The following is a 20,941-nucleotide window of genomic DNA, read 5'->3' as shown; positions in this document are numbered from 1 at the left end:
TTTTTTGATTAGACCCTGAACATTTTCATTTAGCGGGAACACTCTTTGCTTTTTCTGGCCCAGTCCCCCGAACATTATGTGCTGGACTGTTTTATCGGGCCTAGGGTCCAACATCGCCATGGTAGACCTTACCGCTTTCACTAGTTTGTCTACCTCATCTAGGGGAAAGCAGTGACGCCCCTCTGTTTCCTCGTCTGAGGATGAGGAACCGGAATCTGAGGTTTTAGACATGATTTCTCCCGACGTCGAGGAATCCGACTGGGAAGTCACTATTGTGTCTTTCTTTTTTGATTTGTCCCTGTGCTTAAGGGATGTAAGGGCACTCTTAACCTCCGATTTTATTGCGGCTCTTAGGTCAGAGGCGAAATCCGGAGTTTCCTGACAGAGGACTTCTTTTGTACAGGACTCAGTTTTTTCTCCCAAGAAATAGGTAGGGGTCTAGTACAAGTGGGGCACTCCCTGTTCTTCTTTTTCCCCTTCTTCTTTCCCTAGTAAGGGAAAGGAATTTTATTACAATGGTGAACATTCAAGAAGATCACTCACTCAGAAGTATGCGGCTGCAGGTACCGATTCGGGAGAAGAAGTCAGGCTGCTCTCCTGGTGGCGATTTGCTCCTTGCAGCTGACGTGCTACGCTGCGTGGAGTGACTGCTGGAATGGCCATCCCTGTTTCATTCCTTTTGGCGATGATGGTGGTGGTGCTGCTGCTTAACCTGCTGCCTGGCTTGCTGCTCCTGTTGCTGGTCGCTATCCCCCATGTTCAGGATCGCTTCCAGCGAGGAGTGTTTGTGGCCCCACCATTTTAAATTTCCCGGCTGTGACGTCACCGCATCCATCCAGCACCGCGTTCGCCGGGGAGAGCGCTCCTGCGCATGCACCGGTTCCCGGAAGCCGGTTTCTATTTCCGGGACGGCCGCCATCTTGATACACCTCTGTACCCTGGCGCCGCCCGCATGTTTGCCGGGTCCCTGCGAGCCCCGACTTCCTCTCCGGAGCGGCGGCTCCGGCGTCTCTCCTGGCCGCTCACCTGGCAGCCTGCATCGGCCCCAGCAGTGGCGGCTTCGGGCACCGCACCCCAGGGGCCTCCCCGCTGCCATCACCAGTCAGGCCGGCCCGGATCCTGGATACAACGAACAGGTACCGTCCTGTGGGTCTCCCGTCAGGGACAGGAACCCAACTGAAGGCGAAGGAGAGGTACCGCCCTTTTTGTCTGTAGGTTCCTGTCCCTGAAGGGCGGACCCCCTCTCTCCGTGGTTCTGTCATGGGTGAGAAAATTGAGCTCTTTGTCATTAATGCAACTCGCTGTGTTTGGGGGAAGAGAAATGCTGCCTATGACCAAAAGAACACCATCCCCACTGTCAAGCTTGGAGGTGGAAACATTACGGTATATTTTGGGGCTGTTTCTCTGCTAAGGGCACAGGACTAATTCACCGCATCAAATGGGAGAATGGATGGAGCCATGTACCATATAATTCGGACTGACAACCTCCTTCCCTCCGCCAGGATATTAAAAATGGGTCGTGGCTGGGTCTTCCAGCAAGACAATGACCCAAAACATACAGCCAAGGCAACAAAGGAGTGGCTCAAACAGAAGCACATTAAGGTCATGGAGAGGCCTAGCCAGTCTCCAGACCTTAATCCCATAGAAAACTTATGGAGGGAGTTGAAGCTCCGAGTTGCCAAGCAGCAGCCTCAAAATCATAATGATTTAGAGATGATCTGCAAAGAGGAGTGGACCAAAATTCCTCCTGACATGTGCGCAAACCTCAGCAACTACAAAAAACGTCCAACTACTGTGCTTGACAACAAGGGTTTTGCCACCAAGTATTAAGTATTGTTTGCCAGAGGGATCAAATACTTATTTCTCACTGCAAAAAGCAAAATAAATTTATATAATTTATACAATGTGATTTTCTGGCGTTTATTTTTGATATTCTATCTCTTAATGTTAAAAATAACCTACCCTTAAAATTATAGACTGTCCATGCCTTTGTCAGTGCGCAAACTTACAAGATCAGCAAGGGATCAAATAATTATTTCCCCCCACTCTACATTAGTAGTGATTACTCACAGTCTAAAACCCCCCAATGCGGAAAATGAAATATAAATCAGGCCATGTTACTAAAAACATCTAACATAATTTAACAATAAATTTCCTATGACTCTTTTGTTAGTAAGTACTCACAGCAGGACCATAGCCGCAAGATAAATGAAGAATGTGTTTTCCCAAAGGTAGTAGTGAATCCAGCTGACCCAACTGAGTCGGGGATTTGATACTTCCAGTTGCCGGACATAGAACTTCCCTGCCTCGTACATAGTATTTAGAGAGCGGAATGGACCACAAGACACCGAAGGCTTCACACTAAGAATGAGACAGATATGGAGCACAAGAAATAGAAGAGTACAGTTTACTCATCCTATATAGATAGTAAATGTAAAAGTCTAACTTTGGGAATATTTTGCTTGTACAGATGTTATTTACATGTTTTTGGTTTTTTTTTCATGACTTTTTGATGCCACTTTCTAAATTCAGATGTGTTCCTGTTACCAGAAAGCAGCGCATTATGGAATGACAGATCAGGTCTCCAGAAAAGGCCTCTGGACCTTCGAGAGCATCCCTTCTGGGTAGAGCAGAAGTGCACACTCTCAACCTCCGCTCCAATCATTCTCTATGGGATTGCTGGAAAAACATGATTATAGAGCTCGGCTACTTCTGGCAGTCTCAGACTAGGGTTCCCCAACTCCAGTCCTCAAGGTCCACCAACAGGTCATGTTTTCAGGATTTCCCTTGTATTGTACAGGTGATGCAATTATCACCTGGGCAATACGAAGGAAATCCTGAAAACATGACCTGTTGGTGGGCCTTGAGGACTAGAATTGGGGAACCCTGTCATAGACAATGAATGGAGCAGAGGTAGAGCATGTGCACCTTCCTTCTCTCCATTCAAATGGGGTGGCTCCAATTGAAACATCTGTCCATGCAATTCTGTGAATCCCAGATACAGGCTCGTTTCTCAGATTTGTTGGCTTTCCATACACTACATTTCCCTGCTTGGAAAATGCCTAGCTGGCAATAGTAGTTACTATTTGATAGCTGATGTGAAAACCCTAAACCTTCTACAGATAATGTGAAATCGTTGTAGAACTGATACGTTTGGTCAGCACACGTGGCGGGTTTGACAGCATTCTAGCATGACTGCTCATGAAGTTTCATAGGTTACACTTTACCGAAACAAGCATTTCTTCACAAATTCATCAATGGAGTTGGAAATGATGTTGTGAAACAGATCTACACCAGGAACACAGCTTACTATAGTATTCATATCCAAGACAGAAACATTTAATTATGGGGTCATGACCTTCTGTATCTATTCCATTAACTTGTCACCCCGTCAACATTTCTACTTACGACCATACAGTGTAGGTAAGGAACACCGATGCTCCTAAGAAAGAGGGGAAGCACAGTAGTGTAAGAAATGCCGTGCTCATATGTGAGGCTCTCCAGGGCTTGCTTGGAGAACGACAGTTCCTCACCAGACTGGCCTATAAGAGAACAAGAACATGTATTTCACACTATTCAAGTTGGTTAATAAAATATTTAGGGATAAATATACTTACAAGGGTTTCTAAGACTAGGACAACCTATTCTCAATCTGTTTACCCCTGTTAAAATAAAAACGCCTATACTCCCCTCCGGTGCCGACACATGCGTTGCTGGGACTCATATGAGGTTATGTCATGTCACGTCAGCTTTGCGTCCAATAAGTAGAAAAAATGGCAAACAGCACTTACAGGATCAGGGGGATGCACGCTCAAAGTCCAATGACCCAGTCGGACAGCAGGAATCCCAGTAAGAAGAAGAAGAGCAGCATCCAATCCAGGTGAGAATTGTATAAATTTATTCAGCCATGAAGAAATGCAACGTTTCAACCACCAAGTGGTCTTTTTCAAGCATATAAAACAGCATAAATGGCGGTCTTATATAGGCCCAGATGGCCAATCAATATCAGATACCCGCCCAATAGACAAAAAACAACAGTGATACATATAAAACATAATAACATACAGTGTATATAGAAAGATAATGTTACATATAAAACATCATTAAAAACACTAATAGAAATGACGCAGTGTAAAGAAACATATAACTATTCACTTCTCTAGAGAGGCCAATCATCAAGTCGCATCCTCCGTTGTCCTAGCAACCCCCGACCAATGAATCATAAGCTAACAACTGGTATTATCAGTCACGGTGCAAAGCCAATTACATCACCTCCTTGAAATCGGCGCCGAAACAAATAGCCTATAATAGTTACCAGCACATAACCTCTTATTCCCAGCATTCCCGAAACCTTCAACAGCCTAAAAGAGTTGCTAAACTACATCGATGCCGTGACATACAAAAGCAGTGCAGGAGTAAAGATCCCGCGATACCCTCAAGATCTCGCACATGCGCATTAGCGCTTGGCAAATTCCTAGAAGATCACATCAACCGCAAATCTCGCGGTACTATACCATGCTACTCCCGCGTCTGCGCAATTGCGCCTAGAGAATACCATAGTAACCACCGTCACTGCACTTGCCGCGCCTGCGCAAAGGCACACAGAGAGTTCAACAAAACCAAGAGAGCGGGCGCATAATCAGCGCCGTCGCACATAATGGAAACCATAGCAACTAGCATCACTGAACTTGCCGCGCCTGCGCAGGAGCACACAAAACGTTCAACAAAACCACGAGAAAGGTTACATAACCAGCACCATTATAAAACCCCACACCAATACAGATATCAAATCTATACACTAACACTTTCAATATAGTAGCATAGAGAATTCAGCATATAAATATAATTTATCTATAAGATAATACTCAGGCAATCACATGACTGATCCCATCACTAGAATAACAATGGTCACCAATCCCATGATACCGTCATATGATTCCATATTGAAAAAAATAACAGCAAGGTCATCATACAAAAAAGGCCGTCCAAAAAAGGATTAGCCACACAGAAGAGAAATAAAACAATGATAATAAAGGACACTATAAATAGCCCAATTTAATGATTTTAACATGTAATAACTTTATTATCATATTCACACAAGAAAGAGGAGGGCAAGAGGGCATGGGGATTTAACAATATGATTTTACATAAATAGACCAACAAGTCTTCAGGGAAATTCAGTCCCCATGTCCTCCAGTCACTCCACCGCATCATTCCTAAAGAAACAAAAAAAGAAGCAAAAAATTAAAACCAATCAACACTGTTGAAAACCAAAGGATGATGCATCAAGACTCATATGAACTACTTAGTACAAATCTGCAAATTATAATCAAGATTCAGACCCTTCGGTTGAAGGGTACCCAAGATCGAAATCCATCTAAGTTCTTTCTTTTTCAGCAATGTAATCCTATCACCACCCCGTCTCAATAGTGGGACCCCATCTATCACCCTGAATCTTAATTGATTCACAGAATGTCTACAATCGACGAAATGCTTCGGTATTGGAAGTTCCAAAAGTTGTGTTCTAATAGTGCTCTTATGTTTACTGATACGTGCCCTGATTTCCATAGTAGTTTCCCCTATGTACATCAACCCACATGGGCAGACAATCATATAGACAACAAAACTGGAGGTACATGTAAACCTTTCCTTAATCAAGAATTTTTTTCCGGTATGTGGATGAAAGAAACAATCCCCTTTGATCATATTCCCACAACAGGCACATCCAAGGCACGGAAAATTACCCACAGTCAAGGGGCCCAATGTCAATTGTCGCAACATTTTACTAGACCCCACGTCCGACTTTACCAATGTATCTCGTAAATTACGTCCACGTCGGTAGGATGAAATAGGTCTGATGGTAAACTCAGGGATCTCAGGTAATCCCTTCTGCAATACACCCCAATATTTATTTAGAATCCCATTGATTTTATCACTAATAGGGCAAAAAGTAGATACAAATGGAACCCGTTTAACGGACATCCTGTCCCGTTTCTGACAAATATCATCAGCTGACAAGTTCATAGCCCTATCTTTAAAACATTTGACATGCCTCACTGGATACCCCCTATTGACAAATTTTTCACACATCTCATCAAGTCTATTATTTAACCTATTCTCATTCTTAACTATTCTACGTACTCGTAGCATCTGACTCCAGGGTAAGGACTCTACCATCTTCCTTGGGTGATTACTGCTGAAAAGCAAAAGGCTATTCCTATCAGTTTCTTTCACATATAAATCCGTGCACAATACATTCCCTTCCTTGTATACCAAAGTGTCCAAAAATTGGACTTGAGTAGGGGATTGTGTCAAAGTAAACTTCAATTCCGGATAAACACTATTCAACTCAACTTGAAAGTTACATAAATCCTCCAAACTCCCATCCCATACACAAAAGACATCATCGATGTAGCGCCACCAGGCCCGAACGTGACCCCAAAAGTTGGAATTGTACACAAAACGATCCTCGAATACCGCCATGTAGATGTTTGCATATGTCGGGGCCACATTGGACCCCATGGCGGTACCCCTAATCTGCAGGTAATAATCATCCCCAAAGAGAAAATAATTCTTCCTGAGGATGAAACCTAACAGAGAGAGAATCATCTGTGCACACTCTGGGGTCACGTTAGAGCCTGAAAGCACCACATCGACAGCCTCCAACCCCTTATCATGCTGGATAGACGTGTATAATGAGGTTACATCAAATGAGGCTAATATTGTATCAGAATCAACCTCCACATCCTTAATCTTATTCAAAAAATCATTGGTATCCATGATGTAAGACCGTGCTGAAGTAGCAAACCGTCGCAAAACTTTATCCAAAAAAATGGCCACTTTATTAAAAAGTGAACCCCTCCCGGACACAATTGGACGTCCGGGAGGATTATAGAGATCCTTGTGGATCTTTGGTAAAGTATATAGGATTGGTGTTATCGGGGTGTCTACAATCAAAAAATCATGCAGTTTCTGGTCAATCAACCCTTCAGCATAGGCATCATCAACCAGAAAGCGCAGCTCACCAAGAAACCGAGAAGTGGGATCACCAGTTAATTTCAGGTAGACATCCTCATCTGACAATTGTTGTAAAATCTCAGCCTTGTACTTATTAGTATCCATTACAACCACCGCCCCACCCTTGTCAGCATTTTTGATTGTAATAGCCGCGTTACCGGATAATCTCTGCACAGCCTGTTTCTCAGCCAAACTGACGTTATGTCTGCCAAACTGGCGAGTATTTTTTCTCAACTGCGCAACATCCCTTTCAACAAGCTGAATATATGACTCCACAAAGTTATTCTTGGCAGGCGGTTGAAAATTACTCTTAGAGTGCAATCTAACACTCTGAAGAGTAAACAAAGACAAATCATCAACAGGTCGAGGATCCGATGTCACCTGTTTCCCTGCAAAAAAGGAGGTTAACCGAAGTCTCCTAAAGAACGAAAAAAAGATCACATTCAATCTCAAACCAATCGGGAGAATTCATAGGGCAAAATGAAAGTCCTTTCGATAAAATGTCACAATCAACTTTAGATAACTCGCAAGAGGAGATATTGACCACCAAATTATCAAACTTCACAGGCCTTTCCGTCTCCCCTCCATATTGCGAGTCCTCATTGAGGGATTGTGACCCTTCACCTGCTTCTGCAAGTCTCTTCTTTCGCCCATGTTTCCTGCCACCACGTCGGTACCTTCTTTTACCATTGTTGTATCGGTTCTGTCCTTCCCTAAAAAAACAGAGGAGGAAGAAGAGGCACCCATGTTTGTATCATCTGTAGAATCAGATTCAGCTGTAGTGAATCCAAAATTGCGATGTTGTCTATCTTGTGGTTTTCTTCGTTTACGCATCTGTGTTGGTCTCTCCCTTTTTCTGAAGGAAAAGGACCCTGTATTCATATGCCATGAAAAAATATGTCCAGATTTATAGTCCTCAGCATCCCGAAACCACTTCGTTCTCTTGGTCTTTTCGATATCAGCCCGGTATTTCAATAATTTTTCATCCAACTGGGTCTTAACGATATCCATCTCCCGTGTAGTCATCTGGGATGTTAGCTGTAATTCAAGGTCAAGAATAGATTTCCTGATAGTCTCCATCTCTAGTCGAAGAAACTCAATATTGAGAAGCATTAAGTCAAAAGCATACTTATTCGTAATAGACTCAAACCGACTACAAAACATTGCATTGTCCGCAAGCAAAGTCGGACGTAAATGTGGTCTTAACCCACGTGGTATTCTGTGCACTTTGTAATATTCACATAATGTTGTAACATGCAGCTCAAAGGAAATGAGTTTCCTCTTCTCATTTTCATATTTCCTCTTGAGCATATCAGCAGTCGGTTTGTTAAAAAATGACATATCTGTCTGGGATCCGGATAGAATCCGTAATGCATCATCCTCAGTATATGAAAAAGTCATGGCATTGTCCAGCTCACCCACCTCTTTCTATATACACTGTATGTTATTATGTTTTATATGTATCACTGTTGTTTTTTGTCTATTGGGCGGGTATCTGATATTGATTGGCCATCTGGGCCTATATAAGACCGCCATTTATGCTGTTTTATATGCTTGAAAAAGACCACTTGGTGGTTGAAACGTTGCATTTCTTCATGGCTGAATAAATTTATACAATTCTCACCTGGATTGGATGCTGCTCTTCTTCTTCTTACTAAGCTTTGCGTCCAAGTCTCTGCCGTCAGACATATAATCAAAAGGAGCTAAGGAAGCATCCCTGCTCTCACTTCCTCTTAAGAAGTTATTTCTCTGAATATGAAGACAATGAAGCCAGTGCTAATTGGGGCAGAGATTGTGTGACTTAACCTCACGTGAGCCCCGGCAACTATAGACCTAATAGAACATGGTCTCCATTCTCATATGCTACATTTATATTAGTGGGTACAAATACAACTACTAAGCAGACACCAAAGTGCCAAACAAATGGCTAATAATTGTGTTCTACACTGTGTGACTAAACGGAATTATGAAGGATTTTGATTTCAGAGTCTTCTTGACATTTTGGAAGGGCTGATCAATGGGGGTATTTACACCAAATAGTTTCATTTATTTGATATTAAACTTCTGCACTATATGATTTATGGTATCTTTCCACGTTATGTACCGGCAGCGCTTTGGAAGCAGCACATGCCTGCTCCATCCAAAGTGCTGCCGGCTTTTGTCCAGCAGTGATTCTGCATGTGTTCCTTGAACCATGCGGAATCACCGCATCCTATACAATCGGTGCTTTTTATCTTGTGAAGACTGAGCGTCTCCTCAAGATAAATAGACATGCTTCGGTCTATAAAGACGCGCCATATGTGCGTCTACGCAGGTCTGCCACCTGCGTCTTTGAATGCATAGTGGAGATGGGATTTCATAAAATCCCCTCCACTATGCTGTAACATCTGGCCGCAGCAAATACTGAACGTGGAAACATACCCTTACTGGAAAAACGAGCAATCTACTGAGGCCGCATCTCACAACTTCCAGAACATAGAGCATCTGCCACTAACATCTCGGTGCCAGATATCAAGAAATATTCACAGGAGTTGTGGAGTCATTGCCTCAAGGGGTCAGAGCGGATTTGCTGGCATGAGGAAAACTATACAATATTTGGCAGGAGATTGTATTTTTGGCTAATGAGTTTACTATTATGCCTGTATATGGAGTTAAAGCATCAATATGGTAATGATGTTTTATTATCTTACAATGATAATGGCATTTGTTTTTTTTACAGCCCAATCATGTTTATTTGCACCTTTGAATTAGCTCTTCATGTTGACAGAATGACACTTGTCAGTTACTAATTTTTGATATTTTTGTACTCCATCTTGCTATCTTTGCCACACATCTAAGTGGTCTGTATAACTCCTTCACCCTTTTATGACCTCTGCTTAACTCAGTACATCTGGTCTGGGCAGTCACACCCCACTTTCACTCACACCTGATTGTCTTTAGCTGCACATATATTCAGTACCATGGGTCTGCTCCAGACGTAGTCGGCTCCATCTATTTCAAAATCCATATTTCAAAGTACAGATTTCTAAGTACACTACTCTGAATTAGACTAGAATTGGACTAGAATTGACTGTAAGGTAACAGACTATAACATCACAACAATGTTTCGGCTTCTTTTTACTATCACCCCCATACTACTCTATTTTTCCCTAACTCCAGTAATCCCCCCTCCTAGTAAGGAACTAGTCATTTCCCCCTCCATCCTTCCCAGCCATCTCACCTCTTCGTCAGAACTGTTCCTCCACATACCATCCTTTTTATCCAGACACACACGGTCACATCATGTCCTATCCTGCGCCCACCTTCTAATGCTCTGTCTACTACTCCTCATTGCTGGCGACGTATCCCCAAATCCTGGCTCTCCTCAACACATCCCTACACTCACTTCCAACACCCTGCCACGATCCTCTACACGTCTTCGCAACCATGATAACCTCATACCCATTCATCCAGCCCCCACTCCCCCAACCCCCTTACCTGGAGCTCTATGGAATGCACGCTCTGTCTGCAACAAGCTGTCGTTTATCCATGACCTCTTTATCACCAACAAACTCTCCTTCTTTGCCATCACTGAAACCTGGCTCACTCCCTCTGACACAGCCTCTCCAGCTGCGCTTTCCTATGGCAGATTCCATCTCTCTCACACCCCTCGCCCCAGCAACAAACGTGGTGGAGGAGTTGGCTTGCTCCTGTCTGATACCTGCTCCTTTACCCCAATTCAACTTCCAGCTACTCTTCCCTCGTTCGAGGAGCACTCCATCTGCATCTATTCCCCCTCCAACTGGCTGTCATCTACCACCCCCCAGAACTAGCCATCTCCACCTTTCTCGACCACTTCACCACCTGGCTACTCCATTTCCTTTCTGCTGACATCCCCACCATCATCACGGGCGATTGCAACATCCCCATTGACACTTCCACCCTGGCTGCCTCTAAACTTCTATCGCTCACGGCTTCCCTCAGCCTCACTCAATGGTCCTCTGCGGCCACTCACAAAGATGGTCACACACTGGCCCTTATCTGCAACAGTCTCTGCTCCCTCACTAATCTCAATAACTAACCCTTCCCCCTGTCTGACCACAACCTACTGACATTCTCTTCCCTCTCCTCTCCCACTGCGCAACCCCCGCTCCATAAACTCGCTCACCCTCGCAGGAATCTCCCACACCTCAATTTGCAATCAGTCTCTGAGTCCCTTCTCCCTCATAGCTTCCCTTCATGACACAGATGCTGCTGCCACTTTTTATAACACCGCAATAACAGCAACACTTGATTTGGCTGCCCCCCCCCCCTCCACAGAACAAAACTTGAACAATCAACAGGCAGCCCTGGCTGACCAGCCTGACCAAAGAACTGAGATGGGTTTCCAGGGCTGCTGAGCGGAGATGGAAGAGAACCCACTCTACTGAGCACTTCAACGCATACAAGCAGTCCCTTGCCAGCTTTAAGTCCACGCTCTCTGCTGCAAAACAAACTTACTTCGCATCTCTCATATCCTCCCTGTCTCACAACCCTAAAGAGCTCTTCAACACTTTCAATTCTCTGCTCCGTCCCACAGCACCTCCTACCTCCCCTCTCATTTCTGCTGAAGACTTTGCCTCCTTCTTTAAGCAGAAGATCGATACGATCAGACAAAGCTTTGGCCCGCAGCTCCCAATGCCCCTCTTAGCCGCTCAGCCCTGTCCTGCAAAAGCCAGCTTCTCCACCATGACAGAAGATCAGTTCTCCACCCTTCTGTCAAGATCACACCTCACCACTTATGCCCTCGACCGCTCCCGTCCCACCTCATCCCTAACTTGGCCACAGTCTTCATCCCAACTCTAACACACCTCTTAAACCTTTCACTTACAAATGGTGTCTTTCCCTCACCCTTCAAACATGCCTCAGTCACACCCATCCTCAAAAAGCCCTCCCTTGACCCATCCTCTGTGTCTAACTATCACCCGATATCTCTTCTCCCTTACGCCTCAAAACTACTGGAACACCTCTCCACCTCTCCTCCTGTTCCCTCTTTGACCGGTTACAATCTGGCTTCCGAGCCCATCACTCAACTGAAACTGCCCTAACCAAAGTCACTAATGACTTACTAACCGCCAAGCGCAAGCGACACTACTCTGTCCTCCTTCTCCTGGACCTGTCCTCTGCCTTCGACACCATGAACCATTCCCTCCTGCTACAGATTCTCTCATCTCTTGGCATCACAGACTTGGCCCTATCCTGGATCTCATCATACCTAACAGACTGAACATTTAGTGTCTCCCTGTCACACACCACCTCACCTCGCCCCCTGTCTGTCGGTGTTCCTGAAGGTTCAGTCCTAGGACCCCTACTATTCTCCATCTACACCTTCGGCTTGGGACAGCTCATAAAATCCCACGGTTTGCAGTATCACCTCTACGCCGATGACACGCAGATCTACCTATCTGGACCCGACTCACCTCCTTACTGACCAAAATCCCACAATGTCTGTCTGCTATCTCAGCCTTCTTCTCTGCTCGCTTCCTCAAGCTGAACATGGACAAAACAGAATTCATCATCTTTCCCCCATCTCACTCTACCCCTCCACCAGACCTATCCATCAATGTCAATGGCTGCTCGCTTTCTCCAGTCCCGCACGCTCGGTGCCTTAGGGTGATCCTCGACTCTGCACTCTCTTTCAAACCACATATCCAGGCCCTCGCCTCCTCCTGCCACCTCAAACGCAAATATATTTCCCAGATCCGCTCATTCCTCAACCACGAAACCACAAAAACACTAGTGCATGCTCTTATCATCTCCCGCCTCGTCTACTGCAACCTCCTACTCGCTGGCCTCCCCTCTAGCACTTTGGCACCACTCCAGTCCATCCTACACTCTGCTGCCCGACTAATCCACCTGTCTCCCCGCTATTCCCCAGCCTCCCCCCTATGCCAGGCCCTTCACTGGCTTCCTATTGCCCAGAGGCTCCAATTCAAAACCCTTACCATGACATACAAAGCCATCCACAACCTGTCTCCTCCATACATCTGTGACATGGTCTCCAGGTACCTACCCGCACGCAACCTTCGATCATCTCAAGATCTCCTTCTCTACTCTCCCCTTATCTCTTCTTCCCACAACCGCATACAAGACTTCTCCCGTGTTTCCCCCATACTCTGGAACTCTCTGCCTCAACACATCAGACTCTCACCATCAATGGAAACCTTCAAGAAGAACTTGAAGACCCACCTGTTCCGACAAGCCTACAGCCTGCAACGATCCTCGGTCTACTGAACCACAGCCCGACTTGCTCTACCCTCTCCTACTGTATCCTCACCCATCCCTGTAGACTGTGAGCCCTCGCGGGCAGGGTCCCCTCTCCTTATGTACTTGTGTGTCCCTTGTCTTACACATTTTATTATACTTGTCTATATTTCCCCTTTTCACATGTAAAGCGTCATGGAATAAATGGCGCTATATAAATGCATAATAAATAGTTAATAGAAGTCATTTGTAACCATGCTTAGGCTACTTTCACACATCCGGTGTGTGGGGTCCGGTGGCAAAAAGCCGGGCCGCCGGATCCGGCCTGCAGCCGTGACACCGGATGTGTGTGCGGCGTCTGATACAGCTCGGATGTGATTTAAAGGAGCCGCAGGAGGAGGTGGACAGAGGCAGCCGCTGAGAGAGACAGCTGCTGAAAGGGAGGTGAGGGGAGGGTAGGAGAGGAGAGGAGAGGGGAGGGGAGAGGAGAGGGGGGTGGAGAGAGAGAGAGAGACATGTGGGGTTAACACTCAGTGTCCAGGCGAGAGAATCTCTCTCTCTTGCCGGGCACTTGTGGGGTTAACCCCACAGAGAGATCTCTCTCTCTCACCCAGACACTGAGTGTTAACCCCACAAGTGCCCGGCGAGAGAGATCTCTCAAGTGTCCGGGTGACAGAGAGAGATCTCTCTCTCTCTCGCCGGGCACTTGTGGGGTTAACAGAGTCCGGGCATGCGCTGTGGAAAAAGCCGGTGCGGCGCTGACAAAAAACGTTGCAGAGAACGTTTTTTGCAGATGCCGGACGACTAATTTTTGCCGTGTCCGGCAACAACCGGACACGACTCAACCATCTGGCACGATGCGGCGACCATGAAAGCTTATGGGACAAAACCGGATCCGGTTATGAAAAATGTTGCCGCATCGTGCCGGATTACAAAAACCGGATGTGTGAAAGAGGCCTTAGAGTGCTGTGCACTTCAGATCTGACACCTCACCTTCTTTATGTAGAACAGCAGGAGCAATTTTAGAGTCTGCACAACAGGGATAAGAGGGCAAAAGAGAACACCCAGCCTGTCCGAAAGGGAATACACAGGAACATGGTTACACATTGTACTTTTTTTGTTAAAACACATAAAATAAAACTGTTCTATTGCACCATTATCACATTTTTTTCTGCCATCCACCATTTATACATGTGTCAGGCATAAAGTGGGCTCAGGAGCTGACACTGCTACAAGTACGGCTGGTCCTGGCTGTGTTAAACAGATGACAAGCTTCTGTAACTGTAATTTTTAGACACAGTTGTTCACAGATTGGTGAACCTCTGACCATCTTTCCTTTTGAGAGCCTTTTCCTCTCTAACATGCTCTTTTTTATAGCCATGTCTCTTAGTTGAAAATTGACCCTCCAGTTGTTTTTCATCAGTACAACTTACTTTTCTAGGCTTTTGTTAGTCCTGTCCCAACTTTATAAAAGAGTTTTTCTTTTTTAATATGGCTACATATTAGAGTTGAAAATCACTACATTATGGTTTTCTTTACATTTTACACCTACTTTTTGGGAATTGGGCTTGTATTAAAAGGGAAACTTTACTTTACATATGCTTCTTTACTAAATATGCTAGAAATTAGTATTGGTGACGATCTTTAAAAGACCGTATGTATCCTGTTGACATTTGACTGTTATTGTGCAGTAAGTATCTGTACGACATCCGGTTTAACAGGACATGAAAAGGGAGCCCGAGTCATTTATGTATTATCTGTTTCTGCCTCAAGTTTCTCTAATCTTCACAGATTTATATGATAAGCAATTCTTAGCTCATTTATCATTTATTTATGATTGGAAGAAATTGTCATTTCTGTAATTACTTCACTAGTACTTAGTAGTATTAATTCAGAAATTTTTTTTATGATGATTATTCTTTAAAGTGAATGTGTCAATAAAAAAAATAATGTATTGCTTAAATTTTGTAATCTTCACACTGGCAACTAGGCCCCATACTAAACTCATTCCTCTTGTTCCAGCAATAAACTTCCTCATACTTACAAAAAGCAGCTTTCTAGGCATGCTCTGATCTTTCTGTGTAACCCTCTCCACCACCACTGATTAGCAGCTTTGTGTCAATATACATTGTGCACAGAAAGCTGGGAATCAATGGTAGGGGTGTGGTTGGATCAGGAAGCAGGAGGCAACTAGCTCTAGTGATAATCTACTGCTGATAAAACACTGATTTTATTTAAACCTGAAAACACAGCCCCGAAAGTGACATATCACTAGAATCAGTGCTCTGCCCGTACATCATGTTAGTCTCACTACATAATGAAAACCTGATGACAGATTCCTTTTTTAACATTCTACATTTCATTTCATATGTATTTTCGAAAACTGCTCAACTCTGCTAATAACCATGAAATGCCATGCCTTTTCTTCTGGCGTGTCTTTGATGGGAGCCAATGAGCTGCATCCTGCTACATGTGCATTTGTTCATCAGACAAGGTTTTGGGAAGGCCATATCTTGTGGTATGAGTTTTTGAATTTTTCCTATTATGAGCCGTTTTGATGGGAGCCAATGAGCAGTAACCTGGTGTCTGTTGAGAACTAAGGCTTGATTCACTCCGTGCTTTTGTGGTGTACTTGACGTATCTGTTTGTACTATAAAAATACACCATATTTAAATGGATGTTTGCCATTATATAGAATATGATGGGGAAAATGTACTGTATGGTAAATTGGTATCTGTTTGACATCCGTTGTGCACATATCCATTTCAATCTGTTTTTACAGGATGCAAAGAACAAAAACAAAATTATCTTAATGTGCTACTAGTCAAATTTCCCTGACCTCTTCCCGACGCGGATTCAGTCCCACACCACCATCTTGTGATCGCCCCTTCTGAATGACCGGAAGTCAGAGCTAACAGTCACAAGGTCTCAATGTTAGCCTATGAGACCCTCGTTCTGGCTCTCACAGACATACATTGTGACTTACAGGTAACAAATTGCAGAAGACGACCAGAGCGGTGCTAATAGAAGTTGAAGAAGGCAGCTGGTAAGTATAAGACTAGGGGCAGGAAACTTGGATCAATAAAAAAAAATTCTGGAGTGGTGCTTTTAACTAACTCAATCATAACCAGGAAATTGTAAAAGACAGACAGACTCACCATGCCAGTGTCTGTCCATAGATGAGCTCTAGCACATTTCGAGCAATGTCAAATTCTGTCCGACACTTTTGTTTCTGCCTCTTTTGCAGGATTAACCTGTAACAAAAGATGGTGGTGTCTGAGCAAAAAAAATGCTAGAGAAAGAGCATCTTATGAAGCAAGATCTACAAGTAAAAAATTTTACAATCCATTATAAGATGAAAGGTTTGGCTCATATTTTTCTTCAATTCATCACCATTTTCGAGACATGTATGGATGGAAGCTTTCCTCAACATACAGTGCCTTGCGAAAGTATTCGGCTCCCTGGATCTTTTCAACCTTTTCCCACATATCATGCTTAAACATAAAGATACCAAATGCAAATTTTTGGTGAAGAATCAACAACAAGTGGGACACAATTGTGAAGTTGAACGAAATGTATTGGTTATTTTAAATTTTTTTGAAAATTCAAAAACTGAAAAGTGGGGCGTGCAATATTATTCGGCCCCTTTAACTTAATACTTTGTTGCGCCACCTTTTGCTGCGATTAAAGCTGCAAGTCACTTGGGGTATGTCTGTATCAGTTTTGTACATCGAGAGAATGATTTTCTTGCCCATTCTTCCTTGGCAAACATCTCGAGCTCAGTGAAGTTTGATGGAGATCGTTTGTGAACAGCAGTTTTCAGCTCTTTCCACAGATTCTCGATTGGATTCAGGTCTGAACTTTGAGTTGGCCATTCTAACACCTGGATATGTTTATTTGTGAACCATTCCATTGTAGATTTTGCTTTATGTTTGGGATCATTGTTTTGCTGGAAGACAAATCTCTGTCCCAGTCTCAGGTCTTTTGCAGACTCCAACAGGTTTTCTTCAAGAATGGTCATGTATATGGCACCATCCATCTTTCCATCAATTTTAACCATCTTCCCTGTCCCTACTGAAGAAAATCAGCCCCAAACCATGATGCTGCCACCACCATGTTTGACAGTGGGGATGGTGTGTTCAGGGTGATGAGCTGTGTTGCCTTTACGCCAAACATATCGTTTGGCATTGTTGCCAAAAAGTTCGATTTTGGTTTCATGTGTCTCCCAGGTGGCTTGTTGCAAACTTTAAACAACACTTTTTATGGATATCTTTGAGAAATGGCTTTCTTATTGCCACTCTTCCATAAAGGCGAGAATTGTGCAGTGTACAACTGATTGTTGTCCTATGGACAGACTGCTTGACCTCAGCTGTAGATCTCTGTAGTTCATCCAGAGTTATCATGGGCCTCTTGGCTGCATCTCTGATCAGTCTTCTCCTTGTTTGAGATGAAAGTTTAGAGGGCGGCCAGGTCTTGGTAGATTTTCAGTGGTATGATACTCCTTCCATTTCAATATGATTGCTTGTACAGTGCTCCTTGGGATGTTTAAAGCTTTGGAGATCATTTTGCATCCAAATCCAGCTTTAAACTTCTCCACAACAGTATCACGGACCTACCTGTTGTGTTCCTTGGTCTTCATGATGCTCTCTGTGCTTCAAACAGAACCCTGAGTGTTGTGAATTCTTTCTGGGATCACTCTGGTGGTTACTTAAGGTAGTGGAGCTGGTCAGATTAACAGAGGTGTTGCGAGTTCTCTTTCTGGGATCCCTCTGGTGGTTACTGGAGGTAGTGGAGCTGGTCAGATTGACAGAGGCTTGCCACCTGATAATGATGATGACGATTGGAGATCTGGGGTTTCTGACTGGTGTATTTAAGACAGCTGACTTCCTTCAATCCCTGCTGGTGATTTTCTTCCTGTGCCTTCTGACGTCTAATGTCTCCTGCTCTGTTCCTGCATGGTTCAGCTAAGTGGCTCATTTGCTAGTCTTTTTGCATTTGATCTGGTTTTGTCTATCTCTGCTTTGTGCGGGTCAGCTTGTTCTTGCTGGAGCTGTGCTGGATCACTGCCCATATGTTACTGCTTGTGTCAGTTTGTTTTGTCCCCTGTTATATTGGTCTCTTTTTGCTTTGCTTTCAGTATATACCAGAGTGCTGATATAGTGGGGGGCGAAGTCGTGTGACTTCAGTGTTTTTTGTACATCAGACGTGTTGGATTTTAGGGTTTTTTGCGTGATTGCAGACAGTGTCTTTCCTTTACTGTCCTGTCTAGTGAGTTTGGGCCCCATCATTTGCTCAGTCTATTTTTCTGCCTGCGTATGTGTTTTCATCTTGTCTCACCGACAATATATGTTTGGGTCTGTCTATTCCTTTGGGGTCTGCTCTGGGGCAGTTTAGATTTCACCTTTCTTGCTTTTGGCTGAGGTAGTTCTCCCGCCGTGCCGAGGCGTCTAGGGCATCGTAGGTACGCTCCACGGCTACTGCTAGTTGTGTGGATAGGATCAGGGGTCTGCAATCCGCTTAGTTTCCAACCTCTCTGGTTTTCTGTGGCTTGGCCTGGTCCTGTTATCCTCCTCGGTGACCCATTCATAACACCTGAGACTATCACAGAGCAGGTGCATTTATACGGAGACTTGATTACACACAGGTGGATTATATTAGTCATTTAGGACAACATAGGATCATTCAGAGATCCACAATGAACTTCTGGAGTGAGTTTGCTGCACTCAAAGTAAAAGGACCGAATAATATTGCACACCCCACTTTTCAGTTTTTGAATTTCCACAAAAATTTAAAATAACCAATAAATTTCGTTCAACTTCACAATTGTGTCACACCTGTTGTTGATTCTTCACCAAAAATTTACATTTGGTATCTTTATGTTTGAAGCATGATATGTGGGAAAAGGTTGAAAAGTTCCAGGGAGCCGAATACTTTTGCAACAAACTGTAGCCCCGATTACCCTAGTCAGCCCTTATTAACTTACACACAGCAACATAAGGCTAGTTTCACATTTGTGGTTGAATCCGCAGCATATCGTCCGCAACCGCATGCAAAAACGCATGCATGCATTTGCGGTTGCGGACGATTGGAAGTGCTATTTTCCCGGCGAATTTTTGAATGTACACAAGCCACGCCCAAAGGGCGTATCTATATAAATTCTTGCGTATGCAAACGCAAAAGCGTCCACATGTGCTTGCATACGCCTGCGTTCCCATAGACTTAATGCATTGTTTTGATGCACGCTGTCCCCATCCGCAAGCGTCCGCATGCGTATGGCCGTGGATATTTGATGCCCCCAAAATTGCAACATGTTGTGTTTTCCACACCACGCCGCACCCCTGGAAATTACACATGTGTACGCATCCACAGATGAACGCATGCAAACGCATGTCCATGCGTACACCATGTTAAAGATAGGTACGCATGCTGATGGATGTGGACGAAACGCTGCGTACACAACCGCAAATGTGAAACCAGCCTAACCGATCTCTTTTCTGTCATCGTGTACAACTTGTGGTCAGAAAGTGCGAAGACAAAAACATCCACAAAAAAAAAGCAGAAATCTGGAGAATGATATTGATATGAAGTAATGTACTGTACTATTTGAACGTTGCAAAAGTTTAATCATCCAATACTTAAGCAATCAAAAGGAGTCCATTATCAGAAAATCACTTTTTCTCTTTTTCTTAAAATATCCAAGTTTAACAATTTTTTTGCACATTATCTTTAGGAAGTCCTGAAATCTTGCAATTTTCACATTGGCTAAGTAACCTCACAAACTACACTTCCTACTCTGAAGAAATCACTAGCAGTCATCTCATCATCATCGGCAGGATAACAAGGTATAGGGATTTTGTGTACTCACCGTAAAATCCTTTTCTCCGAGCCAACGGCAGGACAGGGCCTCCAATTACGAAACTCGTCTAATTGATGTAATTGCCACTAGAAAGACCACCTTCCAAGAGAGGCCGGTCAGTGAAACGCGGTTCGAAAGGAGCCTCCTGTAAGGCCCCAAGAACCAGGTTAAGGTCCCATGATTCCAATGGCCTTCTATAAGGTGGCGCCACACGGGAGATTCCCTGAATGAACGTCTTGACCTGAATTTGTGTGGCAATTTTGCGTTGGAATGGCACTGACAAGTCCGAAATTTGGCCCTTGAGCGAGCTAAGCTTGAGGCCTGACTTTAATCCGGATTGAAGGAATTCCAATATGGCCAGAATGGAAACACCAGAGGGGATCGACCATGATCCTTGCACCACGAAAAGAAGGTTTTCCAGGCGCGGTGATAGATGCGCATGGACACAGGCTTCCTAGCACTAATCATGGTGGAAATCACGTCGTGAGAGAACCCAGCCTGTGCTTAAATTCAGGATTCAACGGCCATGCCGTCAAAAACAGGGCCCCGGAGTTCTGGTGGTAAATTGGGCCCTGTGCGAGAAGATCCATGGCGCGGCTAATCCGGTGCGACTAGGATCACTGGTACTACCTCCATTCTTATCATCTTGATGACCCTCAGAAGCAAGAGAGAGGGAAAGATGTACGAGAGCCGGAACCGATGCCATGGCAGAACTAGGGCGTCCGCTCTGATGGCGCATGGATCGCGCGATCGGGCAATGATGAACAGACCACTCTCCCGAGGCAAGGCCTTGGCGACTAAGAAAATCTTCCACCCAATTTTCTACGCCTGGGATGTGGATTGCTG

At 44.4% G+C, this 20,941-nt stretch overlaps 1 protein-coding gene across 5 annotated transcripts in view; it reads right to left on the bottom strand.

Moving 5' to 3' along the window:
• Positions 1-20,941, bottom strand: part of TMC6 (transmembrane channel like 6) — a 152,643-nt gene that overhangs the window by 18,737 nt on the left and 112,965 nt on the right. For all 5 annotated transcript variants that reach the window (XM_073588181.1, XM_073588177.1, XM_073588179.1 and 2 more), the window contains 4 exons: positions 16,398-16,493; positions 14,233-14,308; positions 3,409-3,542; positions 2,185-2,361 (listed from right to left, as the gene is read on the bottom strand). In XM_073588181.1, coding sequence (XP_073444282.1) covers positions 2,185-2,361; positions 3,409-3,542; positions 14,233-14,308; positions 16,398-16,493 — 483 coding nt within the window. The remainder of the gene's footprint in view (positions 1-2,184; positions 2,362-3,408; positions 3,543-14,232; positions 14,309-16,397; positions 16,494-20,941) is intronic.

The sequence above is a fragment of the Dendrobates tinctorius genome, unplaced genomic scaffold, assembly GCF_039654945.1.
Source record: "Dendrobates tinctorius isolate UK_male_01 unplaced genomic scaffold, ASM3965494v1 ptg000103l, whole genome shotgun sequence".
Classification (NCBI taxonomy): Eukaryota; Metazoa; Chordata; class Amphibia; order Anura; family Dendrobatidae; genus Dendrobates; species Dendrobates tinctorius.
The sequence above is the reverse complement of the archived record's forward strand: the minus strand, read 5'-3'. Positions and strand labels throughout refer to the sequence as shown.